Consider the following 16,530-nt stretch of genomic DNA (forward strand, 5'->3'; position numbering starts at 1 on the left):
AGATGGCAGGTAAACTTGAGATGACAGAAGCGATCTGTCAATGGTGAGAAAGGTTGTTCAAATGAAGTGGCACTGGATAGAGAGTTTGCTCCAAACACTTGCAAGCTGCATAAAGCTCAATCTGTCTTCCAAATGCTCTAAAAATCTAAAAGTGAGCTTAAAATAATACTTAATTGCCTCTTAACAATCTATCTAATGATGTCAATTGCCTCCCCCGCCGCTTGGTATCGGGTCTGTTCAGCGCTGACAGACCTGACACCTGGGAGACTAGCGTGGAGGCAGGTTGACAGCAGGATCCCGACCTGCTGTCAATCATTTCAAATTTCACAGCTGGCCCACCTCCGATCCCGTCCTCTCAGCACCAGTAAAATTCCGGCCTTTGACTTTAAACAAAGAAGACGTAACCCTTGTCGAAAATAACTGAAATGGACAGTAAAGCAATTCGTTCCTGATTGACTTTGTTGCTATTTCTTCTGTTCATGCTGCTTGGCTAACCGGTGTTTGTATTTGCCAGAAGCATATTAACAACAGAAGTTTCACCAAGTGTGCTCCAGGTTAAATCCTTCAGACACTCAGAGCCAGAGGGGAGACGAGGAGAATTGTTTTTACGCAGCGAGTTATTATGATCTGGAATGCTCTGCCTGAAAGGGCGGTGGAAGCAGATTCAATAGTAACTTTCAAAAGGGAGTTGGATAAATACTTGAAAAGGAGAAATTAGCAGGACTATGGGGAAAGAGCTGCTGGGGAGTGGGACTAATTGGATAGCTCTTTCAGAGAGCCAGCACAGGCACGATGGGATGAATGGCCTCCTTCTCTCCCGTATAGTTGTATGATTCTACTTGAGCAGTTAGAGGAAATACAGTACGAGACCAGCTATGGACAACACGCAGTAAATTATTTTGTCTGTCACAGGGTCTGATCACATTCGAGAGAAGGACGGTCTCTGGGCTGTGCTTGCATGGCTATCTATTATCGCAGCTCGAAAACAGAGTGTGGAGGAGATCGTGAAGGACCACTGGGCCCGGTTTGGTCGGAATTACTACTGCAGGTGAGATGAGCATCCACTCTGGGAGATATCGGGCTACATTTTGATATTGCAACTGAGGGCATGACTGATGAATATCAGATGAGCTCATCCCTGAACTCTCCAGTCTTGAGATTTTCCACAGTCCACATTCCAGATGGATTGGACTGCCAATCATTGGACCATTAATGGAAGGAGGGTCCTTTACTGGCCTGCGCTCTTGCCCACCCCATTGTCCAGTAATCACAGGTTCCTGAGAACAGACCCCAGAAGATCTCTCCTAATGTTCCAGGGAATATATTACATTGACCACTCGCCTTCTTGTCCACATTGTTAAAGATTATGGGGGGAAAATTGAGTCGCGCCCCCTTTGAGGTGCTAACTTTGTCGGGGCGCACTCAAGAGATGTGCCGGGCTCACGGAGCGCTGCCGGCACTCTGCGGGGGGGCTGAAGAGGAGGCCGGGGACGGCACCGGGGGCAGGTGCTAGCAGGCAGCCAGCAACACATATGGCCACCCGGCACATCACCTTTAATTAGCGCTGCTCCGGCCACAGGTAGGCCCCCCTGACCCCGTCGGACATAACATCCGGCAGTAAGTCAGGGGGCGCTGCTGAAGATCGCGATCGGGGCGCTGTGCACGGTGATGACGTCATCGCCGACGTCGCAGTGCCGCGGGGCGCTAATGGTTACCGCCACCGCTAACCTCCCGCTAAATTTCGCGGGAGGCGTTGGCGGTACCGCACCTGGGCATTAGTTGCTTTGCGCCCCGTTAGCGCCCTCTTAGGAGGCGCAAAGCAACCAAATGTTTCCCCAAATTTAAGTACACGAGCATATGAAGAAAGAACTTGAATTTCTATGGCGCTTTTCAGGACCCCGGGACGTCCCAAAGCTCTTTACAGCCAATGAAGTACTTTTTGAAGTGTAGTCACTGTTGTAATGTAGGGAAATGCGACAGTCAGTTTTTGCACAGCAAGATCCCACAGACAGCAATGTGATAATGACCAGATAATCTGTTTTTTTTGTGATGTTTGTTGAGGGATAAATATTGGGCCCAGGACACCAGCGAGAACTCCCCTGCTCTTCTTCGAAATAATGGCCGTGGGATCTTTTATGTCCACCTGAGAGGGCAGACGGGGCCTCGGTTTAGCGTCTCATCCGAAAGACACACCTCTGACAGTGCAGCGCTCCCTCAGTTATGATCAGATTCACTTATTTCAATCGTTAAAATTTACATAATGATATTAAAAATATCGAACCGTAGTCCATCTTCCTTAATGTAAACAGAATAGCCTCTCCACATTTTGTTCTCCCGCCCAGAGAACCTCCTCTTCCTGCAGTCTTCCCTCTTTTTCTGAGTCTATCCGACTGCCTGCCCAACATCCTGTTTTTTTCTTAAAATACCTAACTCCACTGCCAGCTTTTAATTAAACTGATGACCCAACCCCACCCCCCCCACTCCTCCACCCTACATGAAATCTGCCAGCCTAACTTGGCAGTGACCCCTGGTGAGTTCTCATGAGCAAAGTTGACATAGCAGCAATGATCACTGGAATGTCGAACTAGCTTAGCTTATCACCAGTACACTGGTTCAAAAACTCATTGATACTGTGCTGTGACATTGAGCATCACTACAGCAGGGCAGCTCCAAGCTGGACGTAAGCTCATAGAATTACATTACATAGAAAGTACAGCACAGAAAGAGGCCATTCGGCCCAACCGGTCCATGCCAGTGCTTTTGGAGAGTAGCTCAACTGATATGATAATAAACATATTACATATAATTACATAGAATTTTACAGCACGGAAACAGGCCATTCAGCCCAATTGGTCTGTGCCAGTGTTTCTACTCCACATGAGCCTCCTCCCACCCCTCTTCATCTCGCCCTATCCACATAACCTTCTATTCATTTCTCCCTCATGTACTTATCTAGCTTTCCCTTAAATGCATCTGAGCTCTTCGCCATAACCACTCCCTGTGGTAGCGAGTTCCATGTTCTAACCACTTTCTGGGTAAAGAACATTCTCCTGACTTCCTTATTGGATTTATTAGTGACTATCTTATATTAATGGCCTTAGTTTTGAACTTCCCACAAGTGGAAATAGCTTCTCTACATCTACCTTATCAAACCCTTTCATAATTTTAAAGAGCTCTATCAGGTCACCCCTCAGCCTTCTCTTTTCTAGAGAAAAAAGCCCCAGCCGGTTCAGCCTTGCCTGATAGTTCTAACCTCTCAGTTCTGCTATCATCCTTGTAAATCTTTTTTACACCTTCTCCAGTGCCTCAATATCCTTTTTATAATGTGGAGACCAGAACTGTTCACAGTACTCCATGTGTGGTCTAACCAAGGTTCTATACAAGTTTAGCATAACTTCTTTGCTTTTCAATTCTTTCCCTTTAGAAATGAACCCCAGTGCTTTGTTTGCTTTTTTAATGTCCTTATTAACCTGTGTTGCTACTTTTAGTGATTTGTGAATCTGTACCCCTTGATCCCTTTGCACCTCTACCCCGATTTGCACACTTATTTTCTAAGGAGTAGGTGGCCTCCTTATTGATCCTACCAAAATGCACCACCTCACACTTATCTATATTGAAATTCATTTGCCCGATGAAAGTTGGAGATTTTTGGGCAGTGAACAGGTAAATCTGGAACTCCGCTTCAAACTAAACATGGACAGAAGAAGAATGGGGCACAGACGCAAAGTACTAACTAGCAAATTTAGGCTTGATGGCAGGAAGCTTTTCTTCACACAAAGGGTGGTCAATGGACTTTTGGGTGGAGCAGTGGAGAAGAAAAGCTTGGAAGCTACGTGATGGGGGATTATAAGTTCTTTGAATGGTTGAGCTAAGATAAGCTGAATGACCTTCCACATCTGTATCTGTCTTATCATCTGTATTTAAAGCCCAGTGATATTCTAATGCTCTTCTACATCTGTCTCTGTTTTATCAAAACCTCCCAAACTTGCAACCTCCACCACCTAGAAGGACAAGGGCAGCAGGCGCATGGGAACACCATCACCTCCAAGCTCCCCTCCAAGACACACACACCATCCTGACTTGTGATATATACCAACCATTCCTTTGTGGTCGCTGGATCAATATTCTGGAACTCCCAGCCCAATAATATTGTGGAAGCACCTTCCCCACACGGACTGCAGCGGATTTAGAAGGTGGCTCACCACCACCTTCACAAGGGGCAACTAGGGATGGGCAATAAATGCTGGCCTGGCCATATCCCAAAAAATGAGTAATAAAGAAAGAATCATCTGTATCTACAGCCCTCTGATGTTCCAGTGCTCTTAGTTGTACAACTGCCTTTTGCCTCAGGCCTTTACCAGTTCCTGCAAACTCTTTTTCTGTTTATGAGTAGGTTTGATTATGAGGGAGTTGATCCACGGGCGGCGTACTACTTGATGAGGGACCTTGAAGCTGTAATCACAGAACGATCGTTCCAAAGCCAACAATTCACTGTTGGCAATCACAACTACACAGTGGAGAAAACAGAAAACTTTGAATACACAGATCCCGTTGATGGCATCGTAACCAGAAACCAGGTTAGAGGTCAAACTATTCTGCATGTGCTCTCCTCTTAAGACTAGGCTGCAGTGGAAAATTACTGGTTTTGTGTTAACCCTTCCAGAGAAAGAAGACAGAAAGACTTGCATTTCTATAGCGCCCTACAGCACCTCAGGACATCCCTAAGCGCTTTACAGCCAATGAAGTATTTTTGAAGTGTAGTCACTGTTGTAATGTAGGAAATGAGGCAACCAATTTGCGCAAAGCAAGGTCCCATAAACAACAATGTGATAATGACCAGATAATTTGTTTTTAGTGATGTTGGTTGAGGGATAAATATTGGCTCCAGGGGAGAACTCCCCTGCTCTACTTCGAAATAGTGCCGGAAAATCCACCTGAGAGAGCAGAGTTTACTGCCTCATCTTGAATGACGGCACCTCCGACAGTGCAGCGCTCCCTCAGTACTGGCACTGGACTGTCAGCCTAGATTTTTGTGCTCAAGTCTCTGGAATGGGACTTGAACGCACCACCCCTTGACTCAGAGGCAAGAGTACTGAGTCACAGCTGACAAACGAACACATTTGTCTGAACGCTGTCAGACCCTGCTGTAAGTTTACTAATTAAAGCAGCTTTTTCTGTGATTTGATGTGTTAAAAAAAAAGTCTCAGACTGGTTGAAAAGTAAGACTTTGAAGCAATTTCTTCAGCCAATGAAAATCTACTTTGTTTGAAAACTTCCTCCCACTTCCAGCATTCACCAGCAGCAAGAATGATTTAAAAAGCTTTTTTTCAAATAACAACTTTTTAAAAAGTTGCGCCTACCAAACATTACATTTGTCAGACAATCTGACTTTAAAACATTTAGGCCTAGAAATTCAGTGGGCTGCGTGACCCGTTAGCGCCGTAAGAGGGCACTAAATGGGTCGGAAGCTACTGGCCACGCCTCCCGCTAAATTCAGCGGGACGCTAATGGCGGTGCTAGCCGATAGCGCTGCGCCGCTGCCGTCATCGGTGTGCGCAGCGCCCCGCTAACGCCCCAATCGCGATATTTAGAGGCGCCCCCTGCTTTAACGCCGGGCGCTATTTGTGACCGGTTCAGGGGGGCCTACCTGCGGCGGTAGAGGCGCTAATTAAAGGAGAGGTGCGGGGCGGCCATTTTTTTTGCTGGCCGCCTGCCAGCACCTCTCCGCACTGCCGTCCCCAGCCTCCTGAGCCCCCCCCCCCCTGCGGAGTGCAGACTGCGTTCCAAGAGCCCGGCACTTCTCCTCGGTGCTGGGCTCGCACTCGCGATCCTCGATCGCGCTGCATAAGGCTCCTCCCCTTTAAGAAGGGGAGGAAGGCCTGCAGTACCGCAGCGCGCTGTGCTGCAGCATGTGGCGCTGCGGCACGTTGCGCTGTGATATTCAGCTGCAGCGCCCCAAGAGGGATGCGGGGCACCTCCAGTAGCACCGCGCTTCCCTCTGGGGCGCGCAAACTGAATTTCCGCCGGGTGGCCGCGACTGCTTCCGGGGCGCTACTTTTAGCGCCCTGGCGAGGCTGGTGCCCCAAACGGGGCTATAGTGAATTTCTAGGCCTTAAACTTTTCCCACGGAAAGCTGAAAATTCGCACAAGTTGCAGCACTTCCAACTTTTAGTGACATCAATTCTGAGCAAGCCGTTCCTGGCTCCATGATTGGAGCAAGGTTGCTGCAGGCACACGTAGAAAATAATGTACATGCGTGAGGCCTTGATTCACATACATATCTTAAAGGGCCATTTGTTTCATGAAAAAGTCTACAAACCTGTTTTACTTTGAGATGTGAAGAAGAGCCAGGAGAACCATCTTCTATTTTAAGGCGTCAGCCATGGCTCAGTGGGTAGCACGCTCTCTCGCCTTTGAGTCAGAAGGTCGCGGGTTCAAGTCCCGCTCCAGAGACTTGGAGCACAAGATCCAGGCTGATTGAATGCTGCACTGTCGGAGGTGTCATCTTTCGGATGAGATGTTAAATCGAGGCACCGTCGGCCCTATTAGATGGATGGAAAGATCCCATGGCACTATTTTTCAAAGAAGAGCAGAGCAGAGGAGTTCTCCCCGGTGTCCTGGCCAATAGTTAACCTTCAACCAGCACCGAAAAATAGATGATCTGGTCATTATCACGTTGCTGTTTGTGGGAGCTTGTCGTGCGCAGTTTGGCTGCCACGTTTCCTACATTACAATTCAAAGGTGCTTCATTGGCTGTGAAGCGCTTTGGGACATCCTGAGGTCGTGAAAGTTGCTGCATAATCCAAGTCTTTCTTTCTTTAATGCGCTCATATCCCACAGGTTAATGTCAGGTATACTGTATTCAGCTTTTACCTTTTAGTACTCTGGAGGAGAATGTCCGTGGCACGTAGTCTTACAAACGTTTGTCTGAATTTTATAAGAATAGCAATACTGTCTTGCAAATAAGCACAATCCAGCTGAAAAATAATAGAAGAAAAAACTGAAAATGGCGCAGACGTTACTTTATAATCTAATTCCAAACCATATATTCCCTGAATGTCTGTACTGAGGGCACCTCGAGGACCCAAAGCATCCCAGGCTCCTCAGTCATATCTGATTGCTGTCTTATTTAAGCTCTTATGGGTCCCAAAAGACTATGTCGTATGGTTAGAAGTCATGCTGCAGCTATACAAAGCCCTGGTTAGACCACACCTCGAGTACTGTGTTCAGTTCTGGGCACCACACCTTAGGAAGGATATATTGGCCTTGGAGGGAGTGCAGCGCAGATTTACCAGAATGTTACCTGGACTCCAAGGGTTAAATTATAAAGAGTGATTACACAAACTGGTGTTGTATTCCCTGGAATTTAGAAGATTAAGAGGTGATCTGATCGAAGATTTCAAGATATTAAGGGGAACTGATAGAGACAAACTATTTCCACTGGTTGGGGAGTCCAGGACTAGGGGACACAGCCTCAAAGTTAGAGCCAGGCCTTTCAGGAGTGAAGTTAGGAAACACCTCTACATGCAAAGGATGGTCGAAGATTGGAACTCTCTTCCGCAAACAGCAGTTGATGCTGGGTCAATTGTTAATTTTAAATCGGAGATTGATAGATTTTTATTAACCAAAGGTATTAAGTGATAAGGGGCAAAGGCGGGCATATGGAGTTAGGTCATAGATCAGCCATGATCTTATTGAATGGTGGAACAGGCTTGAGGGGCTAAATGGCCTCCTCCTGTTGCTATGTTTCTAAGTAACTACTGAGGACTGAGGAGTGCTGTCTGTCAGAATAAATCCTGTAATATTATTTTAGAAACCAAAAAGGAAAGGGTTAATATTTTGTTTAAATTCCAAGAAACCTACATATAATAGCTAGCAAATTGTAAGCTGCTCCAGTTTTAACAATAATTATACGATCATTCCTGTATTTATTATAATTTACGCATCATTATAAAATATGGTGAAGCAACAATGCACAGGAAAAGGCTCAGGAAATGTACCCCTGGTCTAATTACATCCTCCCTAATTGGGATTTGTGGATTTAGTCTCGATTTCCTGACTTTTAAATCTACATTTTATGTTCTTTGCCAAATATTTACATTTCATTTTATAAATGTCCCTGTGATTGCACCATATGTAAAGGAGGGTGGTTGAGATGGTGTGTTTGTTAAAAAACTAGTTTTACTAGAATGGTGGAGAGACTGTGGAGCTCCTAATCAGACCCTGGAGCATATCATTAGGCACTGCCCTCAGAGGAAATTCGCAGACAGCCTACAAGATATCCACACTGTTACACCAGGAGCTTTGGCCTAGATATCTGACTTCGATATTGACATTTGATTTGATTTGCTACTACCATACGAAAGAAGAAGACTAGAATGATTCCAGGGATGAGGGATTACAGTTACGTGGATAGACTGGAGAAGCTGGGGTTGTTCTCCTTGGAGCAGAGAAGGCCAAGAGGAGATTTGATGGAGGTGTTTAAAATCATGAGGAGTAAATAAAGAGAAACTATTTCCAATGGCTGAAGGGTCGATAACCAAAGGGCACAGATTTAAGGTGATTGGCAAAAAAAACAGAGGCGACATGAAGAAAAACTTTTTTACATAACGAGTGGTTAGGATTTGGAATGCACTGTCTGATAGGGTGATGGATACAGATTCAATAGTAGCCTTCAAAAGGGAATTGGATAAATACTTGGAGAAAAAATTGCAGGGATATGGGGAAAGAGCAGGGGAGTGGGACTAACTGGATTGCTCTTCAAAAGAGCCGCACAGACTCGATGGGCCGAATGGCCTCCTTCTGTGCTGTACTATTCTATGATTCTATGATTCTACTCAATGGCTGCTTGAGTCATCTTGTGACATGAGTTTGACCAGTCAGATGAGATTTACTAGAATGGTACCAGAGATGAAGGACTTCAGTTACATGGAGAGACCAGAGAAACTGGAGTTGTTCTCCTTAGAGCAGTGACGGTTAAGGGGTGATTTATTACAGGTGTTCAAATTTATGAGGGGTTTTGATAGAGTAAGTAGGGTGAAACTGTTTCCAGTGGCAGAAGTAATCAGCGGACACAGATTTAAGATAGTTGGCAAAAGAACGACGGCAAGTTATGATGATCTGGAATGCGCTGCCTGAAAGGGCGGTGGAAGCAGATTCAATAGTAACTTTCATAAGGGAATTGGACAAATACTTGAAAAGGAAAAAATTGCCAGGCTATGAGGAAAGAGCAGGGGGAGTGGGATTAATTGGATAGCTCTTTCAAAGAGCTGGCACAGGCATGATGGGCTGAATGGCCTCTTTCTGTGCTGTAAGATTCTATGATGATTCTCTGATCCAGTCGCGATCTAGTTTCTGGTTAAAATAAAAAATAAGACTTGCATTTATACAGCGCCCTTCACGACCACTGGACGTCTCAAAGCGCTTTACAGCCAATGAATACTTTTGAAGCGTAGTCACTGTTGTAATGTAGGAAACGCAGCAGCCAATTTGTGGACAGCAAGCTCCCACAAACAGCAATATGATAATGACCAGATAATCTGTTTTTTTTTGTTATGTTGGTTGAGGGATAAATATTAGCCAGGACACTGGGGATAACTCCCCTGCTCTTCTTCAAAATAGTGCCATGGGACCTTTTACATCCACCTGATAGAGCAGACGGGGCCTTGGTTTAACGACTCATCTGAAAGACAGCACCTCCGACAAGTTGGTGCATGAGTCCAAGATACAACACGTGAATGGACACAAGTTGGCACGAAATTGGAAGTCTTGGAGGGAATGGAGTTCAATGAGGCTGTTTCCCCTGACTGGGGAGTCCAGAACCAGGGGTCACAGTCTCAGAATAAGGGGTCGGCCATTTAGGACTGAGATGAGGAGAAATTTCTTCACTCAGAGGGTTGTGAATCTTTGGAATTCTCTACCCCAGAGGGCTGTGGAAGCTCAGTTGTTGAGTATATTCAAGACTAAGATCAATAGATTTTTGTACTCTAAGGAAATCAAAGGATATCGGGATCGGGCGGGAAAGTGGAATTGAGGTCGAAGATCAGCCATGATCTTCTTGAATGGTGGAGCAGGCTCGAAGGGCCGTGTGGCCTACTCCTGCTCCTATTTCTTATGTTCTTATGTGGGGAAGTGTGAGGGCATCCACTTTGGACCTAAGAAAGAGAGATCAGAGTATTTTTTAAATGGTGAGAAGTGAGGAATAATGGAGGAGCAGAGAGATTTAGGGGTCCAAGCACAGAAATCACTAACAGCTAGTGGACAGGTACAAAAAATAATTAAAAAGGCTAATGGAATGTTGGCCTTTATCTCAAGAGGGCTGGAATACAAAGGGGTGGAAGTTATGTTACAGCTGTACAGAGCTCTGGTCAGACCCCATCTGGACACTGCATTCAGTTCTGGGCACCACACCTCAGGAAGGATAGATTGGCCTTGGAGGGAGTGCATCACAGATTCACCAGAGTGATCCCGAGGCTAGAAGAGTTAAATTATGAGGACAGGTTGCATAGACTAGGCTTGTATTCCCTCGAGTATAGAAGATTAAGAAGTGATCTAATGAAGATGATTAAAGGATTTGATAGGGTAGATGGAGAAAATATTTCCTCTGGTGGTGGGGTGTCCAGAATAAGGGGGCAAAACCTTAAAATTAGAGCTAGACCATTCAGGGGTGATGTCAGGAAGCACTTCTTCACACAAAGGGTGGTGGAAATCTGGAACTCTCTCCCCCAAAAGGCTGTTGAGGCTGGTGGGGTGGGGGGGGCGGCAATTAAAAATGTCAAAACTGAGATGGTGTGGCGACACGCCACCACTGGACATAATCCACTCACGGCGGCACAGACAGTCTAAGCAGAAGCCCCCAGCCGGGGGCCCTTTCCTCCAGCAACTTGTTTCCCGCAGGGACAGGCTGCCGGGAGCACTTCCTGTCTGGGAAGTATTTAAGTGGATGCGCGGGCTTTTCTAGTTCCTGTTTGTCATGTGGTTGGAATAAAGCAGTTGTGTCTTCAATAGCTCTGGTCTCGACTCCCACGTTTGCCGCGGTATCTCAACACTGGTGACCCCGACGCTCAGGACGAATCCTAAGCTAGCATGGCGGATACAAACGTAGTCACGGTTAAATTACCAGACTTTTGGGAGAACCTCGCCGAAGCCTGGTTCGTTCAAGCTGAGTCCAGATTCCGGCTGAAAGGCATTACAGTCGACGCCACGAAGTACGACTACCTCGTCGCCTCGCTCACCTACACTACAGTCCCCAAGGTTTGGGCAGCGCTGCAGAATCCACCAACGGAGGGCAAGTACGAACATCTGAAGGCTGCGCTACTTAAAAAATTTCAAACGTCCTCTTACCAGCGCCACTGCCAACTCCTGGACCTCCCCGGCCTTGGTGACGCTTCACCATCAGACCTGCTTTCCCACATGCTGTCCCTCTCAGACGACAAAAATCCCGGCGCCCTTTTTCGCACGCTTTTCATTCGGCAGCTCCCCGCCAGCATCCGCCCGCTCATTGTGGAGTCTGACTCCACGGACCTGAATGATATAGCCGAAAAGGCCGACCGGCTGCTCTCTGCACAGGCCGCTCACGACGTCGCGCCCGACCTCACGGCAACGACCACGCGGTCTTCCCGGGCCGCTAGGCCCGACCGCCCTACCACTCCGGGTCACTGCTACTACCACATCCGTTTTGGCGCTAGGGCTCAACGCTGCACGCCACCGTGTTCCTTCAAACCCCCCCCCCGCACCGGCCCCCGCGATGGCCGCGGGGCAGAAGGAGCCCCTACTGTACGTCACTGACGACAGAACCAACCGCCGATTTCTGTGCGACACAGGGGCCCAGCACAGCATCACCCCCGCCTCCGCCCTCGAGATCCAACGCGGCACACGGGGTATCACACTGGCTGCAGCCAACGGCTCTGAAATCCACACATATGGCACCCGCATGGTCACACTCGACCTTGCGGGCCGCCGCTACCGCTGGGAGTTCCTCACAGCCAAGGTCCTCTGCCCACTCATCGGCGCCGACTTCCTACGCGCCCACGGCCTCCTTGTCGACATTCCGAGGCACCGCCTCGTCGACATCAACACTATGGCCCCCATCCCCGGCGCCTTTACCCCGGCCCGTTCGGCCGGCCTGACGACCTACTGCCTCGCCAGAGCCACGGACGACTACTCGGCACTCCTAGCTGAGTTTCCCGCCCTCACTAACCCGACCTTTTCGGCCAAAGCCGCCAAGCACGGTGTGGAACACTATATCCCCACCACCGGCCCCCCAGTTTCTGCCCACGCCCGCAGACTCAACCCGGCCAAGCTGGAAATCGCGCGGGCCGAGTTCACCAACATGGAACAACTCGGCATCATCCGCCGCTCCAGCAGCCCTTGGGCCTCGCCCCTCCACATCGCCCCCAAGCCCGGCGGAGGCTGGCGCCCTTGCGGGGACTACCGCCGCCTCAACGACGCCACCACCCCCGATCGATACCCGGTGCCACACATCCAGGACTTCTCGGCCCGACTGGCCGGACGAACCGTCTTTTCCAAAGTCGACCTGGTGCGCGGTTACCACCAAGTCCCCGTACACCCCGCGGACATCCCCAAAACGGCCGTCATCACCCCATTCGGCCTGTTCGAGTTCCTGAGGATGCCCTTCGGCCTCAAGAATGCAGCACAGGCTTTCCAGCGCCTTATGGACTCAGTCCTCCGGGACCTGAACTTCCTATTCGTCTATCTAGACGACATTCTCGTGGCCAGCTCCTCCAAACAGGAACACCTCGAACACCTTCGCATCCTGTTCGGGCGCCTAGCCCAACACGGGCTCATCCTCAGCCCGGCGAAGTGCCAATTCGGCCTAACCGAGATCGATTTTCTCGGTCACCACATCACCCCTGCTGGGGCCGTCCCCCTGCCCAACAAGGTGCAGGCCGTCCAGCAATTCCCCCGCCCCACAACCATCAAGGGCCTCCAGGAGTTCCTCGGGATGGTGAACTTCTACAACAGGTTCATCCCCAGAGCCGCAGCCCTCATGAAGCCCCTATACGACTCCCTCCGAGGAAAATCCGGCAAGATGGACGTAGCCTGGACCACTGACACGGCAGCCACCTTCGACGCCACCAAAAACGCGCTCGCCGACGCCACTCTGCTCGCGCACCCGAGGGCCGATGCCCGGGTCGCGCTCACCACCGACGCCTCCGACCACGCGGTCGGGGCCGTGTTCGAGCAGTGGGTCAATGGCGCGTGGCAGCCACTTGCCTTCTACAGCCGCCAACTGCGCCCCCCGGAGGTCAAATACTCCACTTTCGACCGCGAGCTTCTCGCACTCCACCTGTCGGTCCGCCATTTCAGGTTCCTCCTGGAAGGCCGCCCCTTCACCGCGTATGTGGACCACAAGCCACTCACATACGCGATGGCCAAGCACACCGAACCCTGGTCCGCTAGGCAGCAACGCCAGCTCGCGGCCGTCTCCGAGTTTACTACGGACATTCAGCATGTCTCCGGTAGAGACAACGTGGTCGCCGACTGCCTTTCCCGTCCCGCCGTCTGTGCGAATCACCTCGCGGTCGACTACGCACAACTAGCAGCGGCCCAGCTCACGGACCCAGACCTCCTCTCGGCGGCTACCAGCCTGCCAGGGCTACGCCTAGCCAAGGTCGCGCACGGGCCCGAAGCCACGGCAGTCACGTGCGACGTCTCACTCGGCCAACCCAGGCCGGTCGTCCCTGAGACCTGGCGCCGCCGCGTCTTCGACGCGCTCCACGGGCTCTCTCACCCGGGTTCCCGCGCATCCGTCAAACTCCTCTCCAAGCGCCTCGTCTGGCGCGGCCTCAGCAGAGATGTTCGGACTTGGGCCACCTCCTGCCTCGCCTGCCAACGGGCTAAGGTACAGCTGCACACCAAAGCACCCCTGGGAGACTTCGAGGTACCCAGCCGCCGCTTCGACCACGTACACGTCGACATCGTCGGTCCCCTGCCGCCATCGCAAGGCCAAACTTATCTCCTCACGATGGTCGACCGCTACACACGCTGGCCTGAGGCAGTGCCGCTGACCTCCACCACCACAGCCGATATCGCCAGGGCGTTCGTTAACACCTGGGTTGCGAGGTTCGGCGTACCGGCCGACATAACCTCCGACAGAGACGCCCAGTTCACCTCCGAACTCTGGACGGCCACAGCACGCAACCTCGGGGTGACGCTCCACCGCACCACGGCGTACCACCCGCAGGCCAACGGACTTTGTGATCGCTTCCACAGGTCACTCAAGGCCTCACTCCGCGCCGGCCTGCAGGACAGTACCTGGACTGACCGCCTACCGTGGGTGCTACTCGGCCTACGCACCGCGGTCAAGGAAGACCTCCAGTCCTCGGCAGCGGAGTTAGTCTACGGACAACCGCTGCGCGTCCCAGGCGAATTCCTTCCGGAGCCTACCAAGCCTTGGTCGGCCGAACAGCAGCGGCTCGACTCTTTCTCTTCCGCTCAGCAGTTCGCCCCACTTCCGGTCAACCGACACGGCGAACTCGCACCTCACGGCCCGCCAAATTTACAGCAGGCGCGCTTCATCTTCGTGCGACACGACGCGCACCGCGGGCCCCTGCGACCCCCGTACGACGGTCCGTACGAGGTACTACAAACCGGGGACAAGGTCTTCAAGCTGCGACTCGGCGACAGGGTCGAGACAGTCTCCATCGACCGGCTCAAACCAGCACACACAGAACCAGGGGAACAGGTCCCCGTGGCCCAGCCTCCAACTAGAGGCCGTCCCCCCGGCAAGCCAGCACAGCCGGCGGCGAACCGCCCGACCCAACCAACCAGATCGGCGACCACTCAGAGCCGCTGCGGCAGAACCATTAGACCACCGTCACGACTCGTCCACTCCTCCTAAGCGGATTCTGGGGGGAGCTCTGTGGCGACACGCCACCACTGGACATAATCCACTCACGGCGGCACAGACAGTCTAAGCAGAAGCCCCCAGCCGGGGGCCCTTTCCTCCAGCAACTTGTTTCCTGCAGGGACAGGCTGCCGGGAGCACTTCCTGTCTGGGAAGTATTTAAGTGGATGCGCGGGCTTTTCTAGTTCCTGTTTGTCATGTGGTTGGAATAAAGCAGTTGTGTCTTCAATAGCTCTGGTCTTGACTCCCACGTTTGCCGCGGTATCTCAACAATGGATAGATTTTTGTTGGGTAAGGGTATTAAGGGATTTGGAACCAAGGCGGGTAGATAGAGTTGAGATACAGATCAATCATGATCTAATTGATTGACAGAACAGGTTTGAGGGGCTACTCCTGCCCCTACTTCTTATGAATGGTCTACTCCTGTTCCTATGTTCCATACTTAGAGAGGTCACAGTGATGCCTGGTGTGGAAAATGTAAGACTTCACACTGGTGCAGTGGGAGCTGATTTTCTGACGGGGTGGGGGAAGGGGAGGGGTTATTTCAGTACCTTGTGGGGTTTTACTTAATGCTGGTGTACTTGGTCACTGCCTTCGTCCCTTCCAACACAGCCAGCTCCCTCAGGCAGCAGCAGGCATACGGCGGTCTAGATCTCCCAGGAGCTGATGGTCGAACACTTGCTGTAACAAAGGCCAGGCGGGAAGCTTAACCCGCCACGCTTGATTGGCACCCCATCCACCACCTTAAAAATTCACCCCATCCACCACCTTAAACATTCACTCCCTCCACCACCGGCGCACCGTGGCTGCAGTGTGTACCATCTACAAGATGCACTACAGCAACTCGCCAAGGCTTCCTCGGCAGCACCTCCCAAACCCGCGACCTCTTCCACCTAGAAGGACAAGGGCAGCAGGTGCATGGGAACACCACCACCTCCAAGTTCCCTTCCAAGTCACACACCATCCTGACTTGGAAATATATCGCCATTCCTTCATCATCGCTGGGTCAAACTCCTGGAACTCCCTCCCTAACGGCACTGTGGAAGTACCTTCACCACACGGACTGCAGCGTTTCAAGAAGGTGACTCACCACCACCTTCTCAAGGGCAATTAGGGATGGGCAATAAATGCTGGCCTTGCCAATGACACCCACATTCCGTGAATGAATTTTAATAAAATGCGCTGGAAGAACTTGATCACAAGTGAGTCCATGATGTTCGTGGCCTTGGAGGAGCTGCTGGTGTTGGGGTGAACTTGCTTCATCACCTTGTAGATGGAATTACTCTCTCTCCTCCACCTTCTTCGCTTCTTGCCACCCTTCATTGTCACTTTACTTGTGGCTTTCTCTGCGCCTCTCTAGGCTGCTGGTTTGCGAGGTTTAGGCTGAGCTATGAAGTCATAGACAGTTTTGCTCTGCCCTGCCTGTACTAAACCCGACTCTGAATGCACGAATTTACTGGGCAGGAAAAGACCAGCTGGTCCATTAAGCCTGTCCCGCATCCGATGGTAGCTGGACAATCATGCCTAGGCACTCCCCCACCCCTTCCCCCCACCTCACACCCAGCCGTATAATCTCCTGGAAGTGGTAAAAAAAAAGAGAAAAATCCAGGGCCAAGAAAGGAAAACGTACTCTGGGAAATTCCTCACTGACCCCCCTCAGG

General features: G+C 50.6%; 1 protein-coding gene across 3 annotated transcripts in view; it reads left to right on the top strand.

Annotated features, from left to right (window-relative positions):
- Positions 1–16,530, top strand: part of pgm5 (phosphoglucomutase 5) — a 591,608-nt gene that overhangs the window by 550,582 nt on the left and 24,496 nt on the right. For 2 of the 3 annotated variants that reach the window (XR_015078914.1, XM_085992097.1), the window contains exons 8-9: positions 913–1,048; positions 4,394–4,577. Coding sequence is in view for 2 of the 3 variants with exons in the window: in XM_085992097.1 (XP_085848223.1) it covers positions 913–1,048; positions 4,394–4,577 (320 nt within the window). In the remaining variant the exon portion in view is untranslated. Of the gene's footprint in view, positions 1–912; positions 1,049–4,393; positions 4,578–11,007; positions 11,330–16,530 lie in introns of those variants that run through there. The other variant, XM_085992105.1, reaches the window with a different exon arrangement.

The sequence above is a fragment of the Somniosus microcephalus genome, chromosome 1, assembly GCF_052327205.1.
Source record: "Somniosus microcephalus isolate GS21.2 chromosome 1, FLI_Smic_1.0, whole genome shotgun sequence".
NCBI lineage: Eukaryota > Metazoa > Chordata > Chondrichthyes > Squaliformes > Somniosidae > Somniosus > Somniosus microcephalus.